General features: G+C 40.9%; 1 protein-coding gene across 3 annotated transcripts in view; it reads right to left on the bottom strand.

Moving 5' to 3' along the window:
• Positions 1-25,706, bottom strand: part of tcf4 (transcription factor 4) — a 208,565-nt gene that overhangs the window by 63,859 nt on the left and 119,000 nt on the right. For 2 of the 3 annotated variants that reach the window (XM_031856013.1, XM_031856016.1), the window contains exons 7-8: positions 22,087-22,213; positions 20,141-20,190 (exon numbers count right to left, since the gene is read on the bottom strand). In XM_031856013.1, coding sequence (XP_031711873.1) covers positions 20,141-20,190; positions 22,087-22,213 — 177 coding nt within the window. Of the gene's footprint in view, positions 1-20,140; positions 20,191-22,086; positions 22,214-23,554; positions 24,310-25,706 lie in introns of those variants that run through there. The other variant, XM_031856014.1, reaches the window with a different exon arrangement.

The raw sequence follows: 25,706 nt of genomic DNA on the forward strand, positions 1-25,706 counted from the left end.
TCTCTCTCTCTCTCTCTCTCTCTCTCTCTCTCTCTCTCTCTCTCTCTACCTCTCTCGCTCTCCCTCTCTCTCCTCTTCTTTCGGCTTTAATTTGATTAAAAAGCGAGCTGCAGGAAGGGGAGGGAGGGCTGATGCACATCTAATAAGTGGACCATCTGTCTGCAGCGCTGGCTGGCTCCCAGCATTGTACCCAACCAGACTGCATGGGACATGAAGGGAGAAGAGATGGAGGGATGGAGAGATTGAGGGAGAGAGGGAGGGAGGGAGGAAAGAAGAGCGGGGGGGTGGGGTGTATATATATAGAGCCCAAAAAGAGTGACATTTGAGGAAAAGAAGCAGAGACAGCATTTTTAATTTTGCCTGACGCTTGCTTGGTCAACAAACCTGCAGAGGAGATGAAGAAGAATGAAGAGCGGAGGAGGAGAGGAAGAGAGGAGAGCTGAAAGGAGAGCATTAGGAGAGAGGAGAGGAGGAAAGGAAAATAAGGTGAGGGGGATGAGAAAGAGGAAGGAAAGGAGAATGTTATAGGGAGAAAGGAGGCGGAGGGTGGAAGAGGAGAAAAAAGAGAGGAGAGGGCAGAAAAAATGAGGGAGGAGAGGAGGAAAGGGAAGTAAACAGAAAACTAGGGGGAAAGTAGAGGAGGAGAAAAGGTGGGAATAGAGGAGAGGGAAGAGAGGATGTGAGGAAGCGATGGAGGAGAAGAGAAAAGACGAGAGTTTCGGCTAAGTGTTCAATTCTGACCTTTGACCTTAAGGTAGTGCATTCTATTCCAAGACAACAGCCATTGTCCGTCTCTGCTTTAACGAGCCACCAAAGGTCACATGTTCCTTCCTTTTTCCATCCCTTTCATCCTCCCTGCCTTCTCCCCTTCCTCCCACCTTCCCTCTTTAATAATAACCCTCCGCTTTCTCCTTCCTTCTCTCCCTCCCTCTCGGCTCCCCCTCTCCCCTCTCCCCATCATCTTCCCTACCCCAAATCCTTCTCGTTCCTCCTCTAAGCACCTCCTGTCCTCCAACCATTCAATGTCTCCCCTCTTTCTCTACCTCCCTTCTCTCTAAATTCAACCATCTCCCCCACCTCTTGATCCTCCTTTCCTCCCTATTTCTTCATCCCCATCACTTGTCCTCTTCTTCCTGTCTTCCTCCTCCACCTCTCTCCTTTCCCCAACTTCCGTCCCACCTCATCTACTCCTTCCTCCCACCGCCTGCTTCTCCCCTATCTTCCCCTTCCTCACACTTCATCTACAGCTCCCTTCATCCCCATCTTTCCTCCTTCCTTAAAATGCCATGCCCCCGCCCAGTTTCCCTCCTCCCTCCTCTTGTTTTCTCCTCTATACTTGTCACTCCTCCCCTCCTCCCTCCCTTCTCCCTTCCTCCCCCTCCTCTTTGGTGGTGAGATGACAGTTAATCCCTGGTTGAATTATAATCTCACATTTCATCCCGATTTCACGCCGACAGGATTTTCTTCACATTACGATGCCCAGTTGTCAATCTCCCTCCCTGCTCTCGTCTTTCTCAATGTCTCCCGTCCTTCTTCTCCGCATCTCTCTTTATGTCGCTTGAGTTCTTCCTCTTTTCACAGCATCTTTTTTTATGACCTTCCCATTTTTCTTTCCTGCCTTTCTTCCTTCCCATTTTGCCTAGTTTCTTCCATTTTCCTTCCCTCTTCATTTTTTTTGTTCTAATTCCTTTCTTTCTTTCCTTCTTTCCTTTCCGTAATCTTCCTCTTCTTCTAGCCTTTCTTTTTTTGCAATAACTCCCTTTATTCCTCTCTCTCTCTCACACATGGATCAGTTCTGACCTGAAGGCCTGGGAACTCTCTCTCACTCAAACATGCACACACACACACACACACACACACACACACACAGCACGACTGCACTTTGTTCTCTTCATACAGCCACTTTCTATCATGAGCCTTTGATTTGAGTCTTTTTATGTTGCAGGTTTGAATTTACCAACAAAGTTATCGACAGGATTGAAGGGTCGAGAGCAGGCAGCTATACACACACACACACACACACACACACACACACACACACACACACACAGGTATAGACACGCATGCGTACACACACGGAGGAACATGAAGGAACACACACTTTCACACATATTTGAAACAGAGGCACATGTAAGTGCTGCGAGGCAGATTGTGAGTAAGAGAGTATGAGGCCGGTATATATTTCCATCCAACTGTTGCACCGATTTTTACCACTTGAATCTGTTGAAAAAAATACATTTAGGAAAATGAAACCGGAAGACTTAACTGTCGAACTCATCTAAACAAAATCACACCCCTTCCTCTCAGCCATCGTGTATCCACCGTGGATAAATGTTATGTTGTATTAAAGTGATACATGTGCCTAGAAATCCTAGAAAACTACCTTAACTTCATCTTAACTCATAATCTTTAAGTTCAGACATTTTCTACAGCAGTCCAGCTCAATGTTGTCTGCGTCCGGTAACTGCTAGTAGCGAATGCAACGTGAATACATGGTAGAGATTCACCAACACAACAATATATGGTGGAAATAAGCAGGGCTCAGGTGGAGCCCGCAGCTGGCTTGCTGACATGGCAACGTGATATCACCCAAAGCATGATGGGAACCCTGATGGCAAAAGCTCCAAAAAACATATTTATGCCAAATATAAGTAAGAAAAAAAATGACACTCCCGACTATTACAATACTTCAGATAAGCCAACCTCCACCTACCACGATGTTGAACTGAATCTTAATGTTAAAGCAAAACAAAGCAAAGTTAGGTTCAGTCAACAAAACTACTTGGTTGCATTAGCGACATAAACCCATAGTGTATATAAGAAGTGAATGTAGTCACTGTGACATCACCCACTGGTTTGTGGAATACGTTTTTGAAGCCTTCGAGTTCGTCACTTTGACCGCTACCAACTTGGCTTTTGGCAGTCGCCATCTTGGTTTTTGCAACCAGAAGCAAGAAACAGAGAAGGCTGAGTTAGACACTTGAAGTAGTGAAACTATGTTCTAAGATGAAAACATGGACATCTCCCAGACTGGAAGGATGGATGGACGGATGGATGGACGATGAATGGATGGATGGATAGATGATGGATGGATGGATGGATGGAGGAATGGAAGGATGGATGAATTGAATGGAAGGATGGATGGATGGATGGATGGATAGACAGACAGACGTAAGACTTAAGGAATGACACTGAGAGAAGAAAGAAAGAGAAATTTCTTCATTCTCTCCTCGGTGTAATCAGGAGGAAAGAAAAAACTGACGTGGCCTCAATTCTGATGGAGGAAATCAGACGCTAATTTTCCTCAAAAAAACAAACTGAGAGAGAAAGACACACACATAGTACCGAAAGTGTTTGGAGAGGGTGTGTAAGTGTTTCTGTGATGTGAGTGTTTGAGTGTCTGAAGAAGTGAGTGTGTGTGTGTGTGTGTGTGTGTGTGTCTGGCATCCATCAGAACCACAGCTTGCCGAAAAAACAGTAAGCACAGTGCAGAGAGAGAGAGAGAGAGAGAGAGAGAGAGGGGCGAACGAACGAGCGCTGCTGCACGCTAATTATGTATGCATGATTTAATCTGCAACTCAATAATATGCAAATATATTCATATGTTAGTTTCTTAATTAAAAATGCAAAGCAGCCCTTATGGTGATTTTTCTGTGATTTTCTTTTCAACCTAACAAACGGAACATTTTGAGAAATTCAACAAATTGGAGGGAAGCCTACGGTGGTGTGGTGGAGAGGGAGGGGGGGCAACAAATAAAACTTCCTGTTTCACCTTCCTGTGGATTGAGAATAAATTCGGAGCAGGAGGGGGTTAACTTGTTGGGGGAACTTTGTCCTACCACCTTAAGGATATTTTTGAAGTTACTTTGAAATTTTGGCAAGTCATATGGGGGTTACACTAACTGCCAGTTTCCGACATGTAAACTTAATTTACTTGTAACGAGTCATGATTACGGCCCGCAAATTTGGAGTATTCTGCCAGCTCATATATCAGACTTAGTGTTTTGTTTTTCTGTGAAGCCAAACAAACATGGATCTCAGCCAGAGGTATGTCTGTCAAGGTAATTAAACATGAATTTATTGAACATCGTGCTTTATTGACAATCAAACTGTAATCATACACCTTGCCTTCAATCTGTATAACTCTCCTGCGATGCATTACATAAAAGTGACTATTTTTGCTGGGGGTCCCACTCACTCTCATTCATGCTAAGCTAGCATTAGCTAATTTCTTTTTGGGATCATTGTCTGTCCTTTGAAAACCAACTTCAAAAGGTGTAGGGTCCACTAAAAGACTACTTCAACCCCACTGACCGTGATATATTGAGGAGTGGCATGATGTGATAAAGCTCACAAAGTACAGAAAAGCCGCTCTTTAACTGCCTAATGACTAATATAACCCTCAACTTTACCTTCAACTGAACAGATATTACATTTCGACCCTGGGACTGATAATTATTTCCAAAAGGATTGAGTCTAATGTTTTAGCCATGTCGCCAGAAGGCAATGTCATTAGGCCAGTCGGTCCAAAAACTCCAGCGGATGAAGCCTGCTGACTTTGCTGATCCCCTGACTTTACTCTAGTACCACTAAGAGGTAGAATTCTTCAGTTGTTATATATGTATTTTTAATATATAAAAATTGGAAATATTACCATGTAATTTGGTACAGACATTTATGATCCCCTCAATCAGGTCAAAATTTCACTTTGTCCAAGTTTAGGACTAATTCTCATCAGGCTCAGCTGCACTTAATGTCTAGTGCTAATTAGCAATGTTAGCATGCTAAGAAGGCAAACATTTCCTGCTCAGCATCAGCATGCTAGCATTGTCATCTAGAGCATGTTAGCATGCTGATATTCACACTTAGCTTGAGTCTACAGCCGCTAGTGTGGCTGTAGACTCAGTTTCGTGCCACCAGTAATGAAACTGACCATTAGTTGCTGAACCAACTCGTCATATACGCTCTAGGCTCAGTTTTCCATGTGTCAATTGCCACTCGTTACATGCACTGTCTTTTCAAAATAAACTTCCGTTTTCGCAGGAAACAACTTGGTTAGGTTCAGGAAAAGATCATGGTTTGGGTTAAACTAAGTATGTTTGTTTCGTAGTGAAGTATACATGGTTACGTCGGCGACGTACTTACTTTAATTACTGTCCTGTAACTTACGTGACTGTGCTACATAGAGTTATGTAAGTTAAAATAAGTCAACGTTGAATATTGGTTTCACATGGGACATGAAGACCACTCTCCTTGGTGAAAATCCTGTTTGTTAGACCCATCTATCATCCTGACCGCCAAACAAACCAAGAAGAGTTTGTCGCCCTTTATACTATGTAACCTGACCTAAAAAGTACCCATAAAAAAACATAAAATGGGAGGAACAAGAACAACTCTGGGTGTAGAGCTCAACGGTGAATGAACACTTTTTGAATGGCTCCGGTTCTGGAAATGAATTTCCCATTCATTCACTCCACTGACGTTCCTCAACACACGGAACCAAGCCAACCGACTACGAGATCAATCACGACCATAAAACATTTGATGCGGAGCAAAAAGAAAATGGAAAAAAGGTAAAGGTTAAGGTAAAGACTATGTGTGTAATTATTTTTGGAGTGAGGGAACTGCTCGAACCATAAACCACTGTGAATTGCAGACTCAAAATACTTGGGAACTAACTGTTGTCTATCTGAAGCAAAGACAGAGACAAACATTTCGGCAAACTATTTTCGTAAAAAAATAAGACAAAGTATCTAAACGAGCTACCGTGTTGGACCGTTTTGAAAAAACGTGAGCAGACGATGGGGACACGTACCTAGCTAGGTAAACATTTCCATGGTAACAGCGAGCTGCTTCAATCAGAGACGCCGCTGTTGCACCTTAGGATTGTGGGTAGCGTAGTACTTCTCCATGACATCGCGGATAAAACTTGTCTTTCTAAGTCTACCATGGATGGTTACGACTTCATGGCTACGAATCAAAAACTCTCTATTCTGAATATGAATGGGATTTTCGCTTCCAGAACCTCACTATTGAACTCTATTTGGACCAATGTCCAAACATCCAGATCAGACAGTGAAGGCAGGCTCAGTCAACTCCTCTTGGAGAATTGCAGCATGTTCATCAGTTCAACAGTAACACCTGACTCGGTGTGGAAACCTGCCGTCTTCCTGCTGAGCAGCTCATTCAACCTGCTTCTGAGAGAAAGGCTCGCTCAGCGCTTTGTGCTCAGGTGTACTTTACACAGAGCGTGCTCAGAATGAAAACAATGATTAAAGATGGAGCTAATCCACGCCACCAGCACGCATTACAGCCACGCGGCAGGGTGTGTGCTTTATGTATGTGTGAGGCTGATATTCAGAAGACGCAGGGTTTCTTTTTTGCAGCCAGCGCTCCTAATTTAAAAAAGTTTTACACCTTTCTATTATTTTCTATCTTCTGCCTATGAATTAATTTTGGTAATTTACTTTTTTATTTTATATTTTACCAATTTTAATAGATTTTTCTAGAAAATGCTTACGGATATTCCTGTTTTGTCTTTTATATTTTGTGGTACTTGTTTCTCTTCCTCCCCTTTTTCCTCAGCACATTCTAAAATGTGTCATCTCTGGTTTAGCGCTCACATTGTGGAGGCTGTGTTTAGTGATATATATAGAGAGGTGAATGTTTTATTCCATATGTAGAGCACGCATTAACAGCTGTATACACCAAACACACTGTCAGATCACAATATCAATGTGTGTTTTACGGTCATAAACCTCCTCAGGACAGTGGACTGACCAAGGTCAAGGGAGCCTGCCTGCATCCTCTTTAAACCTTCTTCTGCAGACTTATACTTTATAATTGATAAAAAAGTCATCATGATTCAGCAGCTGCATCATGACTGCTGACTCTCCAAACTCTACTTGGTGTTGCATTAAAGGAAGCTCCGACATCTGACAATTAATATTCAACTGCATAAAAAAAACTAAAAAAACTCAAAGCCAGCGGATAAACAAATGAAACGTGGTCTCTATGATAATGATGAATCTGACTGTTGTCTTTGACCGGTTGGGTGAGCTACCTTGAACACATCACAGGTTAATTTCGTCTTGGAGGAACCTCATCTTAACTTACTCCTGCCTACAATTAGTGATCTTTGAACAGCTCATGAGCAAAAAAAGATAAATATAAAAAATGTTTCGACTCCCTGTGAAACTAAAGGTGGAAAAAAAAGAAGAAAGGATAATTGAGTTTGACATTTTGTGCAGCTGAGCAGGGCGATATTTAACACATCATCAACAACTTAAAGCAGTTTTGTCACCACAACTGATTTGAGAGTGTGTGTGTCTCAGTGGGTGTATGTGTGTGATAACATGTGATTTTCATTACAGCCTTGGAGCAATTCAGAGTGCTGCTCTCTGCTGCCTGTTACTGCAGCCAAATGTTTGGGCTCAGGAATGCACCAGGGAACGTCCACATCTGCAGCAGGCATCCGTGTGTGTGTGTGTGTGTGTTTGTGTGTGAAAGAGAGAGAGTGAGGTCTTTGTGGAAGCCAAATGTCCTCACAAGGACAGAAAGGCAGTGAACATCTTCAGGCTGAGGTCATTTCATTGACAAAAAATCCTTTGAAGCGTCCGAGGCAGTTGGGAAAGAAAATCCTTCTCCAAAGTTAAACTTTTAAACTTTTATTTTTTTATCATCACATACAAACAAGATGTGACCTCTGTATTCAACCCATCCTAAGCATTAAGAGCAGTGAGCTGCACCCGAGGAGCACCTGGGGGTTCAGTGTCTCGGTCAAGGACGCTTCGATATGCAGACAGGAGGACCAGGGGATCGAACCAGCAACCTTATGGTTAAAGGACGACCCGCTCTTACAAGGTCAGATGGTGGTCTAATTGACCAGTTCCTTGGGGGGGATTAGCTGTGACAGCTAACAGGGTAAGCTGTAAGCCATTGGTACACCCCAATGAGCTAACAGAGCTAGCTTGCATAACATTTTTGGGGCAAAGATAGGCTATCAAACATCAGTGAACAGGGCAAAACTAACATACTGTACTGAAGACCTGTGGGGATAGAGTAGGTCGAAGTTTGTCATCCCTTTTTGAAGTTATATTTTCCGAGTGGGAGATATCGTAACTTTTCAGAAGTTTCTATATTTGTGACAACTATGAGGGTAATGTGAATGTTTTTCATCTACTAGGCTGCTCATTAGACAAGACGATATGAATACATCATAAGATGCTATCCAATATCGGCTAACAGGATACAAACTTAATATTAGCAAGACTAAGATAGCCTATCAGCAATCCAAAATCTGGGACAAAGCTAGCACAACATTTTTGAATGCTAAGCTAACCGCAGTACAATATCTGTTATAATGCCAAAAAAAAAGAAGCATGACACAACAAGACACAAAGCTAACACAGTGTTAGCAGGGCAAAGCTACCACATTCCAACATCATGGATGTATAAAGAGAACTGGAAAGATGATTTACCTAAAAGAAAAACACAAACAAAAAATTGTCTCCGGAGCCCTCTTGGGGCTCTTCCTGGAGGCTTGTCCAACATCAGCCAAATAGCTATCACACAACTATCTATGTCTGCTTTAGACTACAATTAGTTAGTTAATTAGTTAAACCACGAGGTCATCCCTGGCTGAAGTTGCTCTCTGGGTTTCTTCACTATAAACACTAGCAGTAGGTATTTGACACCTGTCGCCTGTAGCGTGAAGCATTAATACTGTTGCTATGGTGTACTGCAGTTTAAAGCTAGGGTAGGTAATGCATTTTAGAAACCTTTTTTGTTATATCTGTTGAGATTCTCTTTACATCCTGACAGCAATCAATGAGTCAAATTCTCTGACAAAAACAAAAGTGGTACCTGCGTGCTCATTTGCAGAAAATCTTAATAATTTAGTTGGATGTAACAGTGACAGCGGCTTTGCAGCCTAACGAAAGCAGACTGGGCCGAGGACATGTTCTTGTTGTTTTATGTCTATGCATGTCTCTGTCTCACCCCTCCCTCCCTGTAGACTCCTTCTCATTTCATCTTCTGCCAAGGCCCGGTACAAGATTGCTAATTTGAGCAGCATGCTAACACACACACACACACACACACACACACAAACACACACACACACACACACACACACACACACACACACACACACACACACACACACACACACACACACTCCATTTTCAGCACTTCACACACAAGGAGATGAGGACATTGTGTGTTTTTATGTTTTTCAAAATGTGTGGACGGAGTGATTTTAGTGCATGGGCTGTTTGAATTCCATTTTATGCACTCTCAACTGAGGTCAAAGGCTCTGCTTTTTAATTACACTTCAAATGTCGATCTTTCGATGAATAACTCAAAACCAAAAGCACACAAAAGCAAGGCCGTCCACAAGCATGACATCACAGGAAGCCTTTGGGTTCAGAGTCAGTCCTCAGTGTGCAGGGAGCAGTTGACAGTGAACTGTAGCTGACTGCTGGGGTCTGTGGCTCCTCTGTGGTACCGGGGTCCGCCTGAAGGGGCCAGTATGGCTCACCAAAACCGCTTCCCCCCCACACCCCCACACCACCTCCACACCCCCCATCCCTCCTCCACCCGCGGCCCACCAGGGACCGCCGGCTCTCCTACTGTGCCTTCTGCAAGACCTGGCGTAATTTAATTAACGCTGTCGACTTTAAACAAAACCACATCTGAGCCGAGGAGAGAGGGAGAGAGAGAGAGAGAGAGAGACAGAGAGGGAGAGCAGGGAATAGTCAGGGATGGGAGCAGATCGCCCCGGTCGGATCGCTGACAGGATTTAATCGTTCAGGGTTTGAAAATACTTGTTCGGGGTCCGGTTGAGGATTCCTTGTTGAAATGACTGATAGCGGAGGAGATCAAGGTCTGCTTTTCAAAGGCTGGGGCTGGTAGGGAGCTGAAGATGAAACCTCACTGTCCGGATCCTCTAGATTAAAACTAAAATACTAGATGATGAGCTTCAGGTAAAAATGTGATTTTTGAAAATGAAGATTTGTCATCACTGCAGCTAAGCCTAACTCTAGTCTTTGGAATAACACGGTTACTAGTTGACACTTTGAAACAATGCTTCTTCTATGTTCAGAGATGATAAGTGCTTTACTTTTTGTGTTTTGTGTCAGAATCTTTTGTGAAGCATTTGAGCAGGACATTCTAAATTTGCTAAAGATAATAAATGATGTATTAATAGTAGTGGATAGATTTTAGAGCAAAGTGGGGAGTTTAAGAACTTATTTGATTAAATGAGAGACTTTTACACTTTAAGTTATCCACCTTTCACAGATTCTGGGACATAAATGACACCTGATGCACATTTAGATTGTGGAATTTTATAAACCAGAAACCCAAAAATATAGTGATGAGTAATATTTCTTCCAACTTCATAAAAAAATACAAAAAAACACAATGCAGATATAAGAGAACAGCTTTGATGTATAAAATCATTCACAACAAAAGTTGTACTTATCTAATTTCGAATGTTAGTTTAGACTATTAAACATTTACATTTTGGGAAATAAATAATTGGTAATAATGGACACAGTGTTAATATCAGAATTTGGAATCGAATGTGAATAAACGGGATTTATTCTATTTTTTTAATATCAACAATAAATCATATTAGGTTCATACTCAATCAGATCAAGTTCCAATCTGCTTTTCAAACTCTAAACACAAGATTATCCAGGCAACATAACAACATTTAAAAAGCTCCACAAGCCTTTCTTTATCACCTACATTTAACCCAATTGAGCAAAAATGTACAGTTTATGATAATAAGCAGGTTCCACTTAATTTAAGATGAAAATATCAAGATATGAAACAAAAATGTTTTCTTCAACTGTCTCAAGAGTGTCCTGGAAATATTAGTACATTCACAAGCCAGTTTAATGGCTGGACCCAGTGTCACCGTTAGAGAGAGAGAGAGTGTGTGTGTGTGTGTGTGTGTGTGTGTGTGTGTGTGTGTGTAATTGGAAAAACAATAAAATAAAACATGAAATGGACTATAAATGAGGATTAAACAGGCTCATGCTGACACATATATCATTTTACTTCTACTTCCTGTAATAGCTTCATTTTCACGGTTCCATTAAAGCCATTTTTGGGGAATAATCTTGATATATAGATTGCTGTTTATTCATTCAGCATTAGCAAAGCTCTGAGGACGAGCTGCAGAATCAGCCTGAACAACAAATTAACTAAAACAATCATATCTAAAGGAGAAAAAAACACTGTTATCCTCCCAACACCAACAAAGAAAAACAACAGCGAGACGACACTCTGCAACCTGCTAATGTTAGCAACTGATGCCTAATTTCCTTTTGATTACAAAGACATCCCACGCTCTCCTCTCAAGTGACGTTTAATTGTTTCTCGAAAGTAAATCATCAACTCAGCAAACTAAATTTGACAAACAACAACAGCAAACTTGCAGCTCAGGGAGACAGGAAGCAAGGGGGGGGGGGGGGGGGGGGGGGGGGAAATGAATTAATTAAAAGAAAAAGACCCGTCTTCTGCAGTGGATGTGAAAAAGAGATGAAAGAAAACAGACAATACTTTTTTTTTGCCTTAAATGAAGTGCGTTCACAAGCAGGAGCATATGGGAGGGCAACAACACAACAACAAGGAAAACAACAGCTTTTAAACATGCAAACATAGCATTTGAAATCTTTCTGAAGAAAAGTGCGATGGAAAGGCAGGAAAGCTGAAAAAATTCAGAGTACATGTTCTTTATGTTAGAGATCTTACATTTTAAACATCATACACATCAAGCCCAGTGTGATTGAAGGCTCTCAATGTGAACAAAAACTACAGCTAAAGAACATGCTAGGAGGCTGAAGTGACACTTGAAATCTCTTTGGAATCAGGAGACGAAGAGTCAAAGTCAAATCAAACTCAGTGCTTTTTGTTTTTCCTATATAAGAGGTCTGAAAACATCAGCAACACAAATTCAAAAGGATGAAAATGTCCCAAAATATCGAGCCTTCACCTACCAACAAACACACATGTTTGCTTTTATTTGCCAATAATGTTATTAGATGCAGTGTGTGTGTGTGTGTGTGTGTGTGTGTGTAGCCTCATTTCATTTAGCTCTCATAGCAAACACCCTAAGTGTCGTACAGGCCACAGACAAAATATGTTATCAGTTGTTTCTCCTTCATGATCCGGACAAAATAAGGAAACCGCTTTAGTGCATTAAAGTTACAGTTGCTTTTACTTATAGAACTTAACTGACATGAAACAGATTATCTGTGAATCAAATGTTTTCAAAAACATATTTTAGTGAACTGTTCAGCTGTAAAATGAGAAAGTTTGTGACCCGACCACACCAAGCAACGCCCACCAAGCAACACCCACCAAGCAACGCCCACCAAGCAACGCCCACCGGCCGGAGCAAACTTTCATATTTTCCAGCTTTACAACTTACACTAAAATATGTTTCAATGACAGAATACCGATTCATATTTAATCAGCGCTGTTTAGTTTGACAATTTGACCAGTAGTGACTGAGAGCAACGTTAGAGAATCCTAACCTCTGATTGGTTGCTTTTCTTCGTGAGCTTTGGGGCTTTGAAAGGCCATTAGCAGCACTAAGAGGAGGCAAAGGAACCTGCTTTTTTCACAGATGATCTGCCTCATGTACTACTGTCAGAATATAGTGACAGTTTGAGCTAACATGACAACAAGTTATTTTCATAAACGTTACCAACTGCAGCTTTAAGTGGTCCTGGGTTTAAGTGATGCGACCTTTGATATGTTTCGCACTAAGGGCGACAAAGCAACAGAATACAAGTCATTTTCAATGGAAGCTACAAACTGACAGGAAGTCTTATCGGCGCTCCAATGACACAGGGAAGTGACTATCTCCAGTCCCCTTCCTTATGTCTTCCCACAATTCCTGTTCTGTCTAGAAAATGGAAGAAAATCGTATTCTTGCCGTCAGCTATAGCTCCCAGTGCTATTTAACGACATAACTACGTCAACGAGCGCTTGAGCAACACTTTAACGGCAACAATGTAGCTGGTCACGCTTAGCCATTTTGTAGCTCTTTCGCTGGTAATATAAACAAAGCATCAAGGGCAGGGTTGGGGGCTTGAGCTATGTCAATGAGGGTCCTCACATATCTAGATGTACAAATACGTGTGTGTGTGTGTGTGTGTGTGTGTGTGTGTGTGTGTGTGCTGTTTACCAATGGTCAATTTTGTCACAAAGATAACTTTTGTTTTTGGCCTCTTAGTGTTAGAACAACCCACCCACACACACACACGCACACACACACTCTTACATTGCAGGCATTCCTGCGTGAAGCTGTGTTTGTACTCAGAGCAGGTGCAGTCTGGGCAGAGAGAGAGAGAGAGAGAGAGAGAGAGTGTGTGTGTGTGTGTGTTATTTCATGTCTTCAGTTACATCCCGTATAAAAACATCACAGAGTGTTAGATCATCTGTAAATCTGTGACGTCCGGCTCGTTCACCATCACCTCTCAGATAACAGCGAGAACATTCAGGTCTATATATTTGACCCTTTTTACAGTCCTACTGTTGTCTGTTCTGCTCTTTCTTTATCACATTCAGCACTACTTTCCCCAACATATTAATGTTACATTTCATCAGTCTGGTTTTTTTATATCCCATTTCAGTCATAAATAAATCAGACTGCAGATCCTGTTGTGTTATTGTAGTGTGTGTATCTATACATGTCAGAGCACAGACCCAGTGAAATGTATAAACATCCTTATAGCTCAGATTGCATTGCTTTGACCCTGTGGGGTCTTTGTAACCCTCAAACAGCTACTATGTCCAACAAAACACACATCCTGTATTTAAACAAATTGTACTTCATTGAAACACAATCAATTCAACAAATATGATATGATTACAAAAATACATGCCAACTAAAAGAGTTCTTCCAGAATAAAAAATTTAAAAATCTGAAATTATACCTCTTGTCAAAATGCATATTCTAGGTTTGTGCATAAGAAAGACATGTTCAAAACACTGCATTATGAAAATATGTTATGGATATTTGACATTCTAAATGTATTGCATGTTTATAGTGATCAGCTTCAGTTAAATTATATTTTAGACCTTGGATTAATGTGACCACTGTAACACTATATTTAAATACCTAAATATAATACCTAACATATTTTTCTAAAATTACTTTTATTTTTACGATTTATTTTGTTATTTTACACAATTCTTCTTTTTTCCTGTTCCTAGTTTTTTTAATGAAATGTATTACTATTACTGTTACTTTTTATATTATATATATTTTCACAATTAACAATTAAAGCAGAGCATAATAAATAGTAATACAACAATAAAGAGTTGTTTAAAGAAGCATAGAAAAAGCTGAAAAAAACAAAACAGAAAGTGAAGGTATTTTAACAGCTATTGGAATTTGGATGGGCGTCAGCAACATGTATTACGTATCCAGTTAGATAAATATCAGATATCTAATCAAAGCTGTATTTCAGAGTCTAGCCACTCAGGAAAGCAACTTAATGTTGTCATCAATTCTGCATTTGAAATATTTTCATTTAACAAGATTCAGCCTCACTGATGTTTAACTAGCACACACACACATATATCTAAAAATATGGGTCTTAAACTCAATACAATTGGGGAGGATAAACAAAAAGAAATGCTTACGTAAAAAGATTAACAAAAGTGATTTTCTTCACTAAAGAGACGAGGAAAAAGAAGATGGCTGCTGAGAGCAGGCATGAAGACACATTTCAGCCTCATCCTCGTCGCTATTGGCAGCAGGTTTGGAGGCCGGACCATCCGGGAAAAAAAACCCCCAAAACATGTCAGTAGAAGAGCAGGAATATCTGAACAGACAGCGGAATAATGCGGACCCTTCATGGGACGGATCTGAGCAGCTGACTGGGTTACGGGTTCAATCTCTACAGCGAGACTCGCTACAACGACGCCTTTAATGTGCAACTTTGTTCTACAGTGTTGAGTCCCAATAAGAGACAGTCTGCAGGAAAACAAAAAAGATTCAAGAAGTGGCTTTCTATTGATCTACAACCATTACAAAATACAACTACCGTTCTTAGCAGTAATCTCATACTGCATCATTTCCCCCAGAAATCCTACACATACGCTCAAACACACACACTTACCAGGTATTACTTGTAATCCAGCAAAGTTACCTGGTAATTACAGTTCAATGTAATTTGAATTTTTTAAATGTATGTCCACAGGTTGTCAACACACCGTATATATGATGCAATGTATGTATATAAATGAAAAGGTGGAGGCAGGCGTATTGATCCAAGGAGAGTAGATCCATATTTATGGGACAAGAGGGTTGAGTTATGTCAAATACAAATAAAGTTTTCAACAAAATAAGCTATTTTTTACTGTCATTCCTTAAGTTTTCTTTTTTCTAATTCATATTCGGGTTGGATATGATTAGTATTTTTGCCCCAATGTATCCCATCATGCTTAATGTATATTGCTGTTCACTGGCTGTTAGCGTCGCATTTTTGAAGGATATATATCTTTACATTTTGGCAGATCTGCACTATTAACAATCACTGCATACAGAAGAAAAGATAGAGAACAGATGCTATGGTAACATAATGTCTGAGTGTGTTGCTTAGGTGTTTCAGTGTTTTGGTTTGTATTAAGTTCAGAGCTAAAAAAAACACTGGAACTGAACCCGAAACAGAAGTGATTATGAAAATGAACACCTGTCAGCAATCGGATGCTATTTTTCAGAATAAAAGCCACAGCTCCAAACAAGCCAAAACTGACTCATGACCCGACAGAACCAGCCACTCAAAGACATCCGACACAAAAATGGAACAAATATACAAAAAAAAGAGGTATATGTACATCTCTCTCTCTCTCTCTCTCTCTCTCTCTCTCTCTCAACTGATATCTGTGCCAACAAGGGGGGAAGAAAGGGCCTCTGAATTTATTTCCCTGCAGTCAAACCTCCTCTCCATTTCACAGGCATGCAGGTCCTCTCCTCGCTCCCGCTCTCTTGATGTGAACGGGAGGAAGCAGGCGGGGTTACTCGCATCACAGAGGTGGAAACGGAGAGGGTTCGAGCAGAGAGAGGAGACGGCTCGGAGCACCACGGACATGAAGGCAGTGCAGAGGACAGGGATCCAAAAGCTGGGTCATGTGACTGTAGACAGAAGACTTCGACAACCGTCACTTAGGCGGTTGTGCGGCGTTCTTGTACAGCACAGGAGTCGGTCAAGGGTTTACGAGACATATGGAGTTCAGGACCCTGGGGCCCACATCCTGTGTCCGACCTGTGGTGATGCTAAGGCTACTAGGACAAGTCAGTAGGGTGGTTTTGGTGAGGCTTGGTTACAGTTGTCTTTTCAAAGCATCTTTTGTCATCCGATTACGCCAGGACGTATTAACTGTCAAGTCTGTACGCTTCGAGATCGGATCTTGCTCGCATTGGAATCCGATCACGCCTAGGTGGCCTGGCTTGTAAAGGGAAGAGAGGAGGAAACCAGCTGAGACCCGCTGTCTGGGTCCTGTTGTGTTAATATTAATGGAAAGCCAACATTTTTTGCCTAAACCTGAAGTTAAATTGTTAAAACTCAGAACGTAGTTTTGTTGTCTAAAAGAAAAGTTAAATTGTTCAACATCATGAGGTAGTTTTGCTGCCTAAACCTGAAGTTAAATTGTTGAACCTAAAGACGTAGTTTTGTTGCCTGAACCTAAAGTTCCAATGTTTCTGTGCTGCCAGCATGTAATTCTAACACATTCTATGCCATGTTTCTGTGAGATCACGTTGTGCTGATCATGTGTAGAGGGACAGAATTTTACTGTAGCATCAAGCATAAACATTTATTTTTTACTTTTTTTTATCTCAGGTTAAATTTAAAATCGTAATTGATAAAGTAGGCAGTAACTCAAGCCATTAGATAAAAGCAATTATTACAGAATATTACAAATGTTTAGTGTAATAAATTAATTTCATATACTGTGGAATGTATAGTCTAATGGTAAATTCACATAAAAGTAAAGCAACTGTCCATTTTGCTGGACATCATGTCTCTCTTTTTCACAGCAAACGTCTCATCCGTCCGCTTTATACGCACACAAAAGATGAAAAACAACACCAACCAGTCAAACAAACCATGCTTCCTCACTGCTTTTTCTCTTTTTAACACCTTTCCACCCCCCTCCTCAATCCCCAGCCTGATGTAGACACAGAGAAGGGGAGGAAGGACAGGAGGAAGGACAGGAGGAAACGCGGGACAAAGCGGTCCGAGGCCACAGAAAGGCGGCCTCCCGCCGTGCCAAAGAGGCGGCCGACACGCCGTACATTCAGCCATCGTTAACTGGCGATTAATGAGGTCAGCAGCAGAGAAAAAACTCTCCACATGTAAAAACACCTCAAAGCTAAAATTAGAAATGGATCCATTGAGCACTAGAGGCTGCAAATACAGGTTATTTTCATAATTAGTTTCATTATAAGAACATACCGTCATCCTCTGCCTGCTGCTTGGTGTCATTAACACTCGCCAACCCAAATATACATTCCCTTTATAGTCAAATGAAACAGAGAATAACAGCAACACCTTTTTACCACATTTGTAATTCATTAACAAGACATATATTAGGTAATTGATCAATCAACTAATTTCAGCAAAACCACCAAATTAAAGGTTATACTTATAAACTAAACAGAATCCATTTCCACCCAAAAAAAGTGAAAAACAAAGAAAAGCGTCTAACTCTGAGTGTGAAGTTATGACAAACTAAACCTAAAAAAATGAAATATGTCTTCTACCGCTGCATCTCCTTCTTATTTCAGCCGAGCTCCAGGCCTCAGAACAACAGCTGGGGTCAACTCACGGCACTCACGAGGAACCACGAACACGGATCATGTAGTGATGTTTACCCATCACATATTTTCTGTTGGATTCTGCCCACGGACAGAACACCCTTTACGGGAATAGCTTGATTCATGGAAGATCTGTTTTGGGCTGGAACTACTGATTGTTCTAATGAATAATTCAATCAAATGGCATAAAAATGGCATGTTCTCAAAGCCCCATGTGTCTTCAGATATTCTTGTTTTCTTTGACCAAACAAAGATTCCATCTGCAATGATATAAAACAGAGAAAAGCAGTGAATGCTCATGTAGGAGAATGTTTGGTGATCGGTGTGGCGAAGGACTTCAACGATTGGCTCATTTTCTGTCAGTTGACAAATCTTTTCAGCGACTTGAACTGATTACACTTCAATCCTCAAGTCCTCCAACCAGCAGCACATTGACCGCTAAGACTTTCATGCAAAATGTCCCAAAATCCCGAAACCTGATAAATGAATTAACTCATTCATTAATTATTGATAAAATCAACAAAAGGATATAACAGTGATCATCATGCTCTTTCTGCAAAAAACAGTAATTTCAGCAACACTTTAATTGAAGTCCCTCAATCATTTCTAAGGAGTATATGAAACATGTAATAATAGTGTATTACACTATCATATAGTAGTACGCACTGTTTATTAATGCATTTGTTAGTAACAATAACTATGGGCACCCTTAAGTGGAGGTTGCTGTATATGAAAAAAACATATAGTTACAAGCACACGTACTTACTCATAATGCTTTATAACATTAATCATAACATATAATGACTTATAAGGTCAAGAATCATAATTGCTGGTCACTCACTGACACTTTTTTTGTTCAAGGATTGTAGTGTGTTATAATTCCCATAGCTGTATTATGTTATAATCTTGTTATAACGCATTATAAAGTGATTATACGTTACGTTTGCTTTAATCTATGAAAGAACACAGGAAATGTTGTAAATTAATTTTCAATTGACTTAAAGCAAACAACGACCACTTCAAATAACATTTGAATGCATTATATTAGTAATCAAAATGCGTTGCAAAAATATTATGATGTATTAAAACTATAAGAATTATAATAAACTATGATGCTTGCAAAAGAAATGCCAGTGACTGACCAGCAATTATGAAGCATTATGATACTTTATGTGTTATGACTACTGGTAAGTGCTTATAACTGTAATTACACAGTGCTATAAGCGGATTAAAACACATTATAAGTATGATTATTATAGCAATATAGCGTTATGGGCGTTACCAAAATGTCTTCATAGGACAAGTTATAAATGTTGTCATATATAGACCATTAATAAACACTTGAAATGGTAGCTGCATGCAACCATTTCAAGTGTTTTATAAACCATTTTCAAAATTTGTATACTGCTTAGAAATGTTAAATGGGGAAAAATAAAGTGAAAAAGGCAGGATTGGATTTGTTGTTGTTTTTTGTTACATCACCCCATTTGTTTGTATTGAGAAGAGTGTTATTTAGTAGGCATTAGCATCTTTTCTGGCATGAAACTCTTTCAGCTGATTCCTAAAAAACAGGAACCGACAACAAAAAGCTGACAGCTGTTTGCGTCCGGCTCCGACAGCAGCATCGGCTTCACCTCCGCAAATTCACAAAACCTGGCAACGTGTGCAGCTTTTCTTCCTCCTACAACTCCACGTTTCTCAGGACTCCCGTCCTTTCAAACCCGCTAAAGAGAGAACAACCTCCAGCCGGCAGCCGAGCACCATCGACTGCTGACAGTTTCAGCCCAGAATGCCACAGATAGATCCAACACAATCGCCGACAAACCAATCAAATGGTGCATTAATAAAAGGGAAATCTAATGTTATTCTGTGTTGGTATAGATGGTTTATATTCTCTTCCTTTTTTAGTCAGTAGTATTGGCTTTGTGCTGTCAAACATTAAGAAAAGAAGAAGCATCTACACAACTACATTTCTTTACATTAAGAACGATTGATGTCTTTTTAAATTGTTTTTATTCTAGCATGAAATTCGTCCAGTCGACTCCCCCAAAAATAGGAACCAACGAGAAAAAGCCGACAGCTGTCTGTGTCCAGCTCGACTCCGACATCTTCACCCTGACAATCCCACAGAACCTGGCAACGTGTGCAGCTCTTTCCACGTCTGCTACAAAACCAGCTCAGCTCATTCCAAACACGCTGGAGCATCAGCAGCCCTTCTTCTTCCGACACACACACTCGAAGCAGCGATAACTCCGCAGAAATAATAAGGAAAACAATCATGTTATCACTTACTGAGGACGGCAAGCCGGGAGGGACCTTCCGCACTTTCTTTGGGTGAACCTCTGAAAGAGAAAAGAAAAAAGCAACAAAACAATTAATGAGGGTTTAACAGGCCGAGAGGCTTTTTATTCTCTCTCTTTTGAAAAAGGAGATTCTCTTTTTATTTGTTTTGATATAATCGATCACCCGGAGAGGAAAAAGAGCGAGGCCACTTTTCCCACCGCAGTCGATAGATTTTACAAAGAAAGCTGTCACTGCAAACAAGCGCGACACAATACGTCGCAGCAAATAAAAAAGACGGAATACAAAAAAGGACAGGGTTGATTTTTTTTCTTTTTCTTTTCGGTCCGATAAAAGGAAGCAGGGCAGCTTTTGACATGTTTATATTATTTTTCAGGGTTTCTCTCAAGGGGAGCGAGGGAGCAGTCTATTAACTGGGAAGGTGAGACTTTGACGGAAAAATGAAAGAGTGCCTTTTTTTTTAAAATTGGCCCAGTGTCGTAGTCGTGCGTGTGTGTGTGTGTGTGTGTGTGTGTCCTTCCAAGGCTAGCGCTACCAAGGCTACACCTCGGCCACTATTGTCCTGCTTTCTAAAAGACTTCCCCGTATTTTTTTTTTTTGCTTAAAGTCCCTTTTCAAAACAGACACACACACACGGACCAACAGGATGGTCACACGCGGACACGTACTCACAATGCTCGGCCTTCTAAAAAAGAAAACACACAGCGGTTACGAACTGGGATTAGTCCAGGTTAAAAGGTTTCACCAAGGTCGCAGGAAAAAAAGTTTCCGTTTGGATTCAGCAAATGACGGCAGGTTTAGGCTGTAATGATGCGCTGCTTTAATTCTTCAGTCTAAACAATGAGAATTTAAAGAATTTACAGTAAAGTTGATGCATAGAAGAGAAAACTGAATTTTCACAGGCAGTGTTCCTGTAGCTCATAATCTGGGATGTCATTTGTCTTAGATTTGGTGTTCCGACTACGCAGCAAAACATCCAGAGATTTAGACATTCATGATGCAAATAGAAAAAAAGAAAACCATAAATAGATAATATATGTTGTTCCCAGTGAAGTTAACATTGCTTTAGCAATTTGTATGAATCAAAACTGTAAGTATCTTTAGAAAAAACACAAAAGAAAGCAGATCATCATCAGTATAACTTGTATAATAATAGTAATAATAATACTTAATTTAATTTAAATTATTTATTTTATATTTTTTATTTTATTTTATTTTATTTATTACATCATTTTATTTTGTGTTATATATATATTTTACTTTATTATTAATAGCATGATTATTGTTACTATTATTATTATTTTTATTACTAGTAGTATTATTAAGAAAATGTTAATTTTTTTGATTTGTGTTGTTATTTATTTTAAGTTGAACTTGTTAATATGTCATACTTTGTTTATATTGACTATAAATTGAATAAAATAACTTGAAAACACACCAAGCTCGCATTACCAGCTGTATGTTCCAAGAAGCACACTTTGGCCCAGCGTGGGGGTGCTTGACATGCTGATGGGGTTGACAGCGATTTCTAAAACAAATGTCTTGAATGTGTTTTTACGATGCGGGTGCTTATAGGTCCACGTAGCTCAACCTAATTCAGTTCATTTTGTTGTAATTATGGAGGCTGAGTTGTAAGGCGCTACTGAACTGCATTATGTTTCTAATATTTTGTCCAGCCCATTTATCAACTGACCATTTATTTGAATCAACACTAGAGCTGAAACATTTTGAAAAAAAACAACTAATTGTGATTATTTTGACCGATATTGCAACTGCGATATGATTTGCGATAATACAGGGAATGATTTCATTGAAAATAGTATTGAAATGATGATGGTGTGGTTTTAGCAGAGTAAAAGCAGCTTAATGACGTCACTGCGTCTCTCCGTGTGTGTTCATGGGGTCCGTGTCATGCGAGTGTGTCGGCGGCGTCTCACCCATGGCGTCCATAGGCAGCGTTCTCCTCCGCGGGTTGGAGCCGTAGTGCTGGTAGTACTGACCGGCCGGCTTGGTGGGCGATGCTGCGCCGGGACTCCCCAAACCCATCTCACCCCCCAGTACCGACTGGTCGAGAGACACCGAACCAGACAGAAACAGAAACAGAGAGAGAGAGAGATTGTCAATCACGTGACCTTGTGACTCAAAGACCAGGAAGGACACAACATTCTTTCACAAAGGAATTAGAACAAAGCAAGAAAACATATTTCTAAATTTGAAGATAAGCCAGTCATAACGGAATACGAGATGACCTGACATCCTTTAAAACGATCATGTGACTCGGCGCAACCAAGGAGATTTTTCAGTGTGTTGGAGTTCAGCTGCTTTACTAGAATGTTGAGGCAGACATTTTTTGGGGAGTTATCCAAAATAGTCATTGTAGTCTGGATGCTGGAGTTTGTAATCTTGAGGCAGCTTGAAATGTTGTCGGTTTAGAGTCGTGTGGAAAGTCTGACATACCAAACATTAAATACAGTATTGATCGCTGGAACGTTACTTGAAATGCAGAGGATGCTTAAAAGTGATGTTGACAATGACTGGACTAGAGAGTACTGATTCTTTCAACTTTCAGCATGTTGAGCTGAAAAGTGAAGGGAAGCTGGAATGTTGAGGACAATTGAGAATATTGGAATTATTTGTAACAATTACCCAGAATGCTTGAATGTGTTGATTAGCGGATGTGGAAGGAAATGTCGACCATAATCAGAATGTTGAGAGCAAACAGAATCACTGGGATGTTGGTCCCAATCGGAGCGTTGAGGATAACTGGGATGATGCTGATCAGAATGTTCGTTGTTGAGCCAAAGTATGTCGGTTAAGTGGAAGACAGTTATTATTGAATGCTGGCAGAAGAATGTTCTGGAATACTTGTCGGGATGCTGAACACGGTTGGAATGTTAGTAATGCTGCGGAATGTCAAGTTTGTTGAAGATTATTGTCAATACACAGTGCTTTTAACCCTCACGGGGCCTCCTATGCAATCATACAACCGTCTCTGATGATACAATACCATGAATGTAAGTGTTATATTTATCTTTGCCACCATTCCCACCCATCACACATCAAGCAAATTGGTGGTATTAGCATTACATGTGTAAATATATGGAAGTCCACATCTGCCAATGTCAAAATAAAGTAATTTAATCAAATTGAAATTTCCTTTTCTGTGTGAGTATGACAACATTAAAATGGACAATGATAAAAATTTAAATTCAACTAACAATTTTTTTTACGGGGTCAAAAGCAGAAAAAACATAAAAACAGACAGATAGATCAACATCAGAGAGACAAATACATAAATAAATAGCCCCTCCCCTTGGATTTGATTTAGAAGCCGTCTCACGTCCAGGAACCGAGCCTACCTCCGACACCTCGCCGAAAGCGACAAAATGAACCGGCAGTATTTACCTCCGTGGGAGCCGCCTCATGCCGCTCAGCGTGGAGAACGTTCACTTCACTTGGTGGCTCCTCCGCAGCTCAGAGTCTTTACTTCTCCTCCCTGCTGCCTCTTCCCTCCTCTAACTCTGTGACTCTGTTTACGGCTCGAACTTAGCAAACCGCTCACACATTGTGCCCGTTAATTAAGTTCAATGATTCGGCGGCAACAAGTGGCGTCTGGGCTGATTCGAAAAAAGGGAAGAGAGCGCGAGAATAAAAGACACAGTGAAGGATGGAGAGGCTATTTTTTCCCTTTTTTTAGCAAGAAGGGAAGAGGTGAAAAAGAGCCTGCAACCCCCACCCCCCCTCCCTTAAATAGACTCCACCACTACTCCGTTAAAGAGTAGACTTTTTTCCCAGCATTCTCGTTAAGTAATTAGCGAGCACTGTGTTTAAAGCAAAGGGGGATAGTGCACTTGCAGGGGGGGATGGGGGTGGTATGGATGGATGTTTTTCAGGGGCTAATCTGAATTCTGATCAGTCGCGTCCGTCCTCCGAAAACAAGAGTTAGCTTGGCACTGCCGGGCCAAGTAAAGGCTTTTCTCATGCTAAGCAGGGCCTAAGTAGGCCAATTACAGGGCCAGCTTCGGCCTCAGAGCCATTCTCTGGCTTAAAACAAAAGGGCCCTTGTCTTAAATAAAGTCAGTCACACACACACACACACACACAAAGAGTTGGAGAGGGAGTCAGACACAAAAGGCACACACATACACACACACACACACACACACACACACACACACACACACACACAGTCACACACTGATTCAGTCATCCTGTTCCTCTGTCCGTGTGTGTTTCAGTGTGTGTCGTTGGGGGTAAAAGGGGGTTCCCACTAAAACAAAAAAGGTCTCATTGATTGTGGCGCTTTTCCTTTCTTTTCTTTTCTTTTTTTTTTTCTTCTCGCACTCGAGCATCGATGCCAGACCGGGCCAGACCGGTCACCCCGGCAACCAGACGAGGCTGGAGGAGAGGCAAAATACCCGTCCGTCTCTCTCTCTCTCTCTCTCTCTCTCTCTCTCCCTCTCTCTCTCTATCCATCTCTCTTTACCTGCTTGTCTCGTCGTCTCTCGCCAATCGCACTTCATTACACACTTATCTGCACAATACAATTCTATTATTACGGATACCAAGATTGAATAGATAGTTCGATTGTGTTAAAGGAGTATTCTAGCAATTAAGTGTTTCCCTTGCATAAAGTTGGATGACCAGCGGGAGAAAGATTGGTAAAAAAAAGCAGCAGAGGCCCAGCTATCCTGACCTTTATGGGTGAAGCTCCAAAAACACTGGCTCCCAAAAAATGCAATGGATCCCCCCCGTCTGGTAAATGATCACATATTTCAACACAGGCTTTCTGTTATACAGTTAAGTCAAGATGTGTAGCTGCTGTCATCAGAAATAGAGGTTTCCAACGGTCCAAAACAGACCTAGCAAGAGAAGAGACCTCTTACAAGTGACAAGTGGAACATGCAAGTTAATTAGACCTGGTTCAAAGTGCAGCAGCCACAGTCAAAGAGAGTAGCGATACACGTCATCTGTCCTGCCCTAAAACTGACTCCTTATTTTTTTAACCCGAAGTAAATGTCATGAGGTCAAGGAAGGATGTGAGGGAGAATCTTCACTTAGGTTTTAGGAAAAAGACGGCCACGGTGTTCAAACAGTCCGACTGCACTCTGACACACTGAGCTATGACGTGGGTGCTGTTGCCAGGAATTGTGTCATTATCTCCTTTCGTTTTGGAAAAGGATGGTCCGGTGTGTTGCCTACGCTAAAGGAGACGAGAAAGGAATCATTGAAGCACCTTTCCTTAGCATCTAGGGAATTCAACCAGCTCTTAACGTGGAGGCCACTTAGATACTTGTGTCATTTCACTCAGTTAGAAACATTCCCAAGAAAAAAAGGCAAGGGATCCCCAGAGTCGTTAGGGTTTCTCCTCAGGGGACCGGGGAATGTGTTCGGCCAATCAGCTGGTCCGAGAGCTGCATTTGCCGACTCTTCGGCAACCTACAGTGACCATGACTCCCTGCTCTGCGTAGCTCCACAAAGATAATTATATGTATCTTCGTATATATATATTTCCATCCACACACTGTTGTGGGTTCGCTCCTCCTCGCTTGCTTCT

This window comes from Anarrhichthys ocellatus, unplaced genomic scaffold (genome assembly GCF_004355925.1).
Source record: "Anarrhichthys ocellatus isolate YVR2014 unplaced genomic scaffold, GSC_Weel_1.0 scaffold16, whole genome shotgun sequence".
In the NCBI taxonomy this organism is placed as follows: Eukaryota; Metazoa; Chordata; class Actinopteri; order Perciformes; family Anarhichadidae; genus Anarrhichthys; species Anarrhichthys ocellatus.